General features: G+C 47.0%; 1 protein-coding gene across 1 annotated transcript; it reads right to left on the bottom strand.

Moving 5' to 3' along the window:
• Positions 1–2,131: 2,131 nt before the first annotated feature.
• Positions 2,132–7,016, bottom strand: LOC106815197 (prokineticin receptor 1-like). The gene is made up of 2 exons (XM_014819627.1): positions 6,922–7,016; positions 2,132–2,912 (listed from the first exon to the last, which is right to left on the bottom strand). Exons 1-2 carry the CDS (start codon positions 7,014–7,016, stop codon positions 2,132–2,134), a joined length of 876 nt encoding a protein of 291 aa, XP_014675113.1.
• Positions 7,017–8,418: the final 1,402 nt, after the last annotated feature.

The following is an 8,418-nucleotide window of genomic DNA, read 5'->3' on the forward strand; positions in this document are numbered from 1 at the left end:
CCACAATAATGATTCTCAGGGGGCGCACCGATCGCACACTACTCTCCGAGAGTGTAAACCTACGCTTTCACTCTCTGCTACCCTATATCGCCATATATGGGGATATCCAAAACAGCTCATCATCAGTAATATTTTCATCGCTGTCAGTCATAGGCCTACCTCTATTTGCAATGATGCTAGGTGGTTGCTGATCTCAGACTACATGACGTTTATGTGCTTGCTGCGTGCCGCAAAATAATAGCAAATTTCACGAAGCAACCAAATTCACAATGCCTTTATATATTTGTAGGGCTTTTTAATGGTAAGAATTGAAAAAAACAAGCCTTACTAGAATATATATATACATATATTGCTATATATATATTATATAATATATTAGTATATAATATATACTATATATAGGCATAGAGAGAGAGAGAAGAGAGAGAGAGAGAGAGAGAGAGAGAGAGAGGAGAGAAAGAAGAGAAGAGAGGAAATGAGAGAGAGAGAGAGAGAGAAAGAGAAAGAGAGAGAGAGAGAGCGAGACAAGAGAAGACGAGAGAGAAGAGAGAGAAAGAGAAGAGAGAGAGAGAGAGAGAGAGAGAGAGTGTGTGTGTGTGTGTGTGTGTGTGTGTGTGTGTGTGTGTGTGTGTGTGTGTGTGTGCGTGTGTTTGTTTGTTTATATATGTGCATGTTTGTGCATGTGTGTTGTTTATATGGCAAGACGTCGCCATTGTGAGCTTTGCTAAATAGGACCTATACTAGAGAAAATTTACCCCGTTTAGTTCTCCCGCATAGTTTTCCCGCATAGTTCTCCACTATGCCCTAACGTCTAACCACTACATCATGCATCGTGATCATGATACGCTAGAGACGGCGGGTAAAATAATCGCCATCTTTATTTTTGAAAAATATAAATATCTTTTCGAGTAAAATACTGTCCTGTAATAGACAAGGAAATATCGAACGATAATTGCAGCGTTTATTAAATTAGAATTCTAATTGTACAAATACATTAAATAAGGGCAAATATACTCGAATTTGAATGTTACTCGATTAAATGTTTGTGGAAACTACGATACAACGATAACAGACGGCGGAATAGAATCTGATATGGTGTTTCGTAACGTATGTTATATGTGACTATTGAACCTGAAATGCCAAATATAGCTCGCATGATTTGGAAAAAATGCTAAAAGTTTCTCAATTATTTCGATTACTCAAGTTTCCCTACTTTTTCTAAATGTTTCTCATATTCGTAATAAATGTTCTTCCTATCTAAATGTAACATATGTTTTACAAATGTTACCTAAATTAGTTAGAGACGCGGAGTGCGGCTAGACTCGGGGTTGTTTTAGTGGTAATCTATGTAGACAGAGCGTCGTCTTGTGCGGCTACATTGATGTATAGGGAGAATTGTAAACGTGTTTTAGGTTGGGCGTTTCTAGGGTCATTGTGAAATGAGCGTAGAGACATATATAGGGCTGTGGGTTAGTTATATATTTGGGGGAGAGCTGTGTGGTAGGCTGAGGGACAGAGATGTAGGAGTCGAGGAGTCTGGGTGGTGGTCGCTTGAGTAAGCACATGCGCTTACGCGCGTGTGCGCGTTTCTTTGTCTCTTTGTGCAAGATGTGACTACACTGTGTGCAAGATATTAAAGTTTATTCAGTTTAATACACAAGTTTGGATTCCTGCTTTATTCATACATATCAAGCGTACGTTAACGTTACATAAACGTACATTGAGCAAACGTGTATCACAAATCATACGTAACTATAATAGCACTGACGGCATTTTGTTCAAATATATTCGTGGCCATACATTTAGTATTTTCGTAAACGTTTCTAGTCACATTAAGACAGCCGCTAATATGTTTATATTTACAAATTCAACTTATCATCGTATCTCCACGTGTACTATGTAGCTGATACACAATCAGCCTGTTTTTATCTCCCATTCTCTTTCCCTCCTTCCTATCTGTGTTAATGTGTATGTGTATGTGTATGTGTATGTGTATGTGTGTGTGTGTGTGTGTGTGTGTGTGTGTGTGTGTGTGTGTGTGTGTGTGTGTGTGCGCGTGTGTGTGTGCGTGTGCGTGTGTGTCCGTGACCGTCCGACAGATCGCTTACTGCTGCCTAGCCGACTCACTGAATCAAAAGTTATGCACTTGAAAGTTATTCGCTTGTGCGCGTGCGGCGTGCGGCGTAGATTTCGGCGTGTCCTCGGTGCGTCCGTACTCCAGCCTGCAGCGGTGCTGCCGATGCAGCAGGATGGCGCCTCGCCTTCCCTTCGCGTTCCACGAGCAGAACATGAGCACTCGCTTCACGGTCCTGTTCATGACGATGTAGACGACCGTGTTCACCATGTTGTTGCTCATCGCTAGTGTCTCGACAAGATAGAACAGGTTGATTCTCTGCGAGTTCTGCTTCCAATGTAACGGGTAGAAGTCGCGGTAGATCGTGTAGCCGTAGTAGGGCATCCAGAGGCAGATGAACAGTATGACGGACACCATGAGGATGCACGTGCGTCGCGTCCATTTCTTCTTCTTCGTCAGCCAGGAGCCGCTGTAACCGTTCGGCATGCCGTTTTGCTCGTTGTACGTTCCCGTGAACGTATCTCGCACCATACCGACCGTGAAGATCTTGTGCACGACGTGGCCGTAGCAGTAGACCATGATGATCGACGGCAGAATGAACTCGATGAGCAGGACGATGATGAAGTAGCAGCGCACGGAGATGACCGTGCCGTAGGGCCAGTGCTCGACGCAGCTGCTGACGTACTCGCTCGTCTGCGGGTCGTATTGCGTCGTCACCTTCGTGTAGAGCGCCGTCGGCAGGACGACGAGAGCGGAGACGAACCAGATGACGGCGACGACGGCGAACATGAAGCCCTTGCGAGGTCTGTCCTTGAAGGGCCACTGCACGACGACGAACCTGTAAGAGAGCAGACATGTTGAAAGCAGCAGTCGTTACCCGAGAAACAGCAAGCAGTGGATGGATAGATGGATGGGTGGATTGATGGATGGATGGATGGATGGATGGATGGATGGATGGATGGATGGATGGATGGATGGATGGATGGATAGATGGATGGATGGATGGATGGATGGATAGATGGACGGATGGACGGATGGACGGATGGACGGACCGTATCTTGTTTTGACTCGTATATTACCCGGAACTGTGTCTGGCTGTGTGACAGAGGTGGGGAGACACAACGAGAGAGAGAGAGAAAGAGGAAAGGGGGTAGAGATAAATAAAGGGAGAGGCCTAAAGACAGAGGAAGAGAGAGAGAGAGAGAGAGAGAGAGAGAGAGAGAGAGCTAGAATGTGGGGAGAGAGGAGAGTGCGCGCAAGGGACAGTAACGCACTGTCACGCACACAAAGCGAGGGGAAAGGCAAAAGTAAGCGAGAGAGAGAGAGAGAGAGACGAGAGCGAGTAGAAGCAGAGAGAGAGAGAGAGAGAGAGAGAGAGGAAGATGAGAGAGAGAGAGAGAGAGAGTAGAAAGAGAGAGAGAGAGAAGAGAGAGAGAGAGAGAGGAACCGAGAAGGAAGAGGGAGTGAAGCAGATAGCAAGAGGCATAAAGCAAAAAGATTGCGTCTAATGAGGGCCAAGCAACATTGCTTACTCGACCGTGCGTGCGTTTTCGTTTTTTCCTGGCAGGTATTGCAAATGCAATCCGCTTTTCTGCACAATTCAACGACAATATGCCGCCGTCCATTTCAAGGTTGTTTACATGAAATGGCTCTAACGCCATTTTCCCGATGCATAGGTTTCAACCAAAGGGCCGTCGTTGAGGTAATTTGATTCTGCCCCTTGATAGTCAAGTCCTACGTACAACACCTACTTGCATGTATATACATACTCTACCAGGCTGATGCCTATAACGAAGTAGCAAGAGTACTGTGTCGTCTTGTCTATGATTCAGTTGTTCGAAAGTGTAAACATACTCAATATTTGTTCTAGTATTCTTAAACGCATGATGCTAAAGCCTGCTTATTGACGAACCCGATGCGAAACCTGCTGCAGCGTGTGGCGCGCAATGCGTGACATAAATTGATGATAGTGTATATAGGTAGATTACATGAGATTAGCGGGGAAAGGCTCCCTAATGGAGGCTGTATGGTGACAACAAGTGGTCGCAATGAATCTTACTAACCAACGTCAGGGCCTATCAACGCCCTTACAGAATGTAGCCATGAAGGACTCTTATTAACACTCTCTGTGACAAGATAACTATGTCAGCACAACAACATATACGCATTACACGCGCTCAAGATAATAAAAACCACAGATCTCTATATTGCTATCTACAACAAACGCGTTGCAGATAAAAAGAGCACAGCGATAGCGCGCATCTACAATACAAGCGTTTAAGATATCAAACTGACAAAGTGTTCGCCCAATTAAACAACAAATCTCACAAGAATAATTATACTACGAAGAGATATCATTTCACAACATGGCGTAGTGCCGTATCACACGACGCGGGCCGTTTGGTGTGGTGTGTTGTGTGTGTGTGTGGTGTGGTGTGTGTGTGTGTGTGTGTGTTGTGTGTGCGTGTGCGTGCGCGTGTGTCTGTGTGTGTGGCGTGCGTGCGTGCGTGGTGGTTTGTGTGAGTGTGTGTGTGTGTGTTGTGTGTGTGTGTGTTCGTTGTGGTGTTGTTTTTGTAACGTTCGCGCGTGGGCGTGTGTGTGGGTGTGTGTGTGTGTGTTTGTTGTTGTGTGTGTGTGTGTGTGTGGTTGTGTGTGGTGTGGTGTGTGTGTGGTGTGTGGTGTGTGTGGTCGCGATACATTTACCTCAGTTTCGAAATACAAATAATCGCTTTTATTTCTCGGCCTGCCTATACACTCACCTGCTCCTGTAAAGCGTTAAAATTTATCTACATAATTATAACTAATATAGAGTAGTTAATGGAAATCGACGTTAATAAAAGTATCCATACAGGCATTTCACTTCTCCATTTTACTTTGATAGAAGCCTTTGTGCGCGGCGCAGCACGGCCAAGATCCGTCCTGAATTGAAATTTCTTCGAATTGACTTCTGAGTGCAAAAATTAATTGAGTGTCTAGTTTTTAATTAGTGAACGTCATCAGTCGTAGTCAGCACACCTAACACAGATTAGTCTCAACATTTATACATTGGATACTAATAAAATGAATATACATAGTTAAGTGACAGGATGTGAGGACAGAGGGAAGGAAGGAGAAAAAGGGAGTGAAGGCCGGAAGAGAAAAGGAAGGAAGGAAGGAAGGAAGGAAAGAAGGAAGGATGCCTGAATAGATGGACGGATGGATGGATGTATGGATAGAATGGACTGGATGGATTGAGACGCGGACACGCGACGACGACGGCACGGAGACGACGGACGGACGGACGCGGACGGACGGACGGACGACGAGACGGATCGGACGGACGGACGACGGAAAGGACGGACGGACGGCGGACGGGACGGACGGAAACGGACGGACGACGGACGGACGGACGGACGCGATGGATGGATGGATGGAATGGATGGATGGATGTGATGGATGGATGGATGGATGAATGAATGGTATGGTTAGATGGATGGTTGGATGGATGATGGATGGATGGATGGTATGGATGGATGGATGGATGGATGGATGGGTGGGTGGAGTGGATGGATGGGATGGATGGATGGATGGATGGATGGATGGATGAATGGATGATGGATGGATGGATGGATGGTATGGATGGATGGAATGGATAGATGGATGATGGATGGATGGATGGATGGATGGATGGATGATGGGTGGTGGATGGATGGATGGATGGATGGATGGATGGATGGATGGATGGATGGATGGATGGATGGATGGATTGGATGGATGATGGTGGATGGATGGGATGGATTGGATGATGGATGGATGGATAAATGGGGGAAAAAAAACTGAAAAAGTTGGGATTTTGGAAATTTTAAAGATGGAGGTGGATGGATGGATGGGATGGGTGGGTGGTTGGGTGGAATGGATGGATGGATGGATGGTTGATGGATGAATAGATGGATTGGATGAATGGAATGAATGGATGAATGGATGGAGTGGATGGATGGATGGATGATGGATGGGTGGGTGGGTGGATGGATGGAATGGATGGATGGTTGGATGGCATGGATGGATGGATGGCATGGATAGGATGGATGGATAGATGGTGAATGGATGGATGGATGTGATGGATGGATGGAAGGGGATGGATGGATGGATGGTGGAATGATGGATAGGTATGGATGGATGCGATGGATGGATGGATGGATGGATGGATGGATGGATGGATGGATGGATGGATAAATAGACGGATGGACCGGCGGATAGACGGACGGAATGAAAGTGGATTGATGCATAAGCAAATGTCAAGGTCATTCAGTCTGTGTTTGCACAATTTCGCGTTTCAAATATTTTCTATTAGTGCATATTTAGAAACGCGTTAGTTCGTAGTCAAGCCGCCTCGTTATTTGATGGTTATGAAGCAATACATTCGTCGGCATTTACGATGATGATGATTAATCTTTTGATTAAATTGTTTTCATAAAAGCCGCCTGTAATAACTGCATGCCTCCGTGCACATGTTATCGCCTTACATACTTATAATCTTGTGACTACAGAAAGGTTGTGGCCGTGGAATTGTAGCCATTAATTGTAGCCATCAAAGCTCAGTATTTCAGGCCCTGCAAAAAGTGTCCATTGGAAAGCGTAGTAGTATGAGATATTTGTGCAGAATGAACACTGGTATCAGAAATCCCCGACAGGCATAATAACCACGAGCAATCTTCACGATCACAATCAGTCATGATTACATCTGTGACTGATTACACCTGTGATTGATTACAATCAGAGCCTCAGCACTGCCGGTAGCTACTACTATTTTTGGACTATTGCGAGTTTTGTGGCTCAGAAAAACTAAATATAGCTGAATGTAGTCTCACCTGAGAGTGGAAATATCACTGATTACACCAACATTAATGTGCGATTTCACTACAAAGATCACTAAAGCTGTGACTTGCGACTTTTTCCTCTCCATAGAACAGCTTCTTCTAATTGTGAATCAACATTTACATGTGTATTAAAGATGGCGTGCGCTGTATGTATGTATGATGTACGCGTGTGGCAGCGTGCCTGTATGTATGTACGCGTGTGGCCCGTGTGCTGTATGTACGCGTGTGGCAGCGTGCCTGTAGTTGTAGCGCGTGTGGCAGCGTGCCTGTATGTAGCGCGTGTGACAGCGTGCCTTGTAGAGTACGCGTGTGGCAGCGTGCCTGTATGTACGCGTGTGGCAAACGTCTGTATGTACGGCGTGTGACAGCGTGCTTGTATGCAAACGTGTGGCAGCGTGGCCTGTATGTACGCGTGTGGGCAGGCGTGGCCTGTAAGTACGCGTGTGCAGCGTGCCTGTATGTATGTACGCGTGTGGCAGCGTGCCTGTAATGTATGACGCGTGTGAACAGCGTGCCTGTTATGTACGCGTGTGCAGCGTGGCGATGTATGTACGCGAAGTGCAGCGTGGCCGCTGTATGTACGCGTCGTGACGAGCGTGCGCTGTAATATACGCGTGTGAGACTAGCGTGTAATGTAATGTACCGTGAGGCAGCGTGCCTGTATGTACGCGTGTGGCAACCGTGGCCTGTAATGTACCGTGGTGAACAGCGTGCCTGTATGTACGCGTGTGACAGCGTGCTAGTATGTCACTGCATATGTACGCGGTGTGGCAGCGTGCCTGTATGGTATGTACGCTGAGTGGCTAGCATGCCTGTATGGTACGGCGCTGTGACAAGCGTGCCTGTGTGTAACGCGTGGGCAGCGTGCCTGTAATGTACGCGTGTGAGCAGCGTGCGCTGTATGTACGCGTGTGACAGCGTGGCCCTGTATGTACGCGTGTGGCAGCGTGCCTGTATGTAAGAGTGTGGGCAGCGTGCCTCGTATGCGCGTGGTGGGCAGCAAAGTGCTTAGTCTATATGTACTGCGTGTGGCAGCGTGCTTGTATATATTAACGCGTGTGGCAGCGTGCCTGTATGTATGTATGTATGTACGCGTGGCGGCAGCGTGCCTGTATGTAACGCGTGTGGCAGCGGTGCTGTATTTACGCGTGTGGCAGCGTGCCTGTATGTATGCACGCGTGTGCAGCGTGCTGTATGTTATGGCTACGCGTGTGGCACCGTGTCTAGTATGTCGCGTGTGGCAGCGTGACTGAGTATGTACGCGTGTGGCAGCGGTGGCCTGTATGTACGCGTGTGACAGCGTGCCCTGTAGGTACGCGTGTGGCAGCGTGCCTGTATGTAGACGCGTGGTGGCAACGTGCCTGTATGTACGCGTGGACACGCGTGCTTGTATGGCACACGTGTGGCACGCGTACCTGGTATGTACGCGTGTGGGCACGCGTGCCTTAAGTACGCGTGTGGCAGCGCTGCCTGTATGTACTGTACGCG

This window comes from Priapulus caudatus, unplaced genomic scaffold (genome assembly GCF_000485595.1).
Source record: "Priapulus caudatus unplaced genomic scaffold, Priapulus_caudatus-5.0.1 Scaffold1061, whole genome shotgun sequence".
NCBI classification, from domain to species: Eukaryota; Metazoa; Priapulida; class Priapulimorpha; order Priapulimorphida; family Priapulidae; genus Priapulus; species Priapulus caudatus.

Excerpts from the sequence above, each read along its gene's own strand:
- LOC106815197 (XM_014819627.1), bottom strand. The coding sequence starts at position 7,016 with ATGGAGAGGAAAAAGTCGCAAGTCACAGCTTTAGTGATCTTTGTAGTG. Across the intron at positions 2,913-6,921 it reads AGTGATATTTCCACTCTCAG|GTTCGTCGTCGTGCAGTGGC; the intron begins GTGAGACTACAT and ends GCTCTCTTACAG.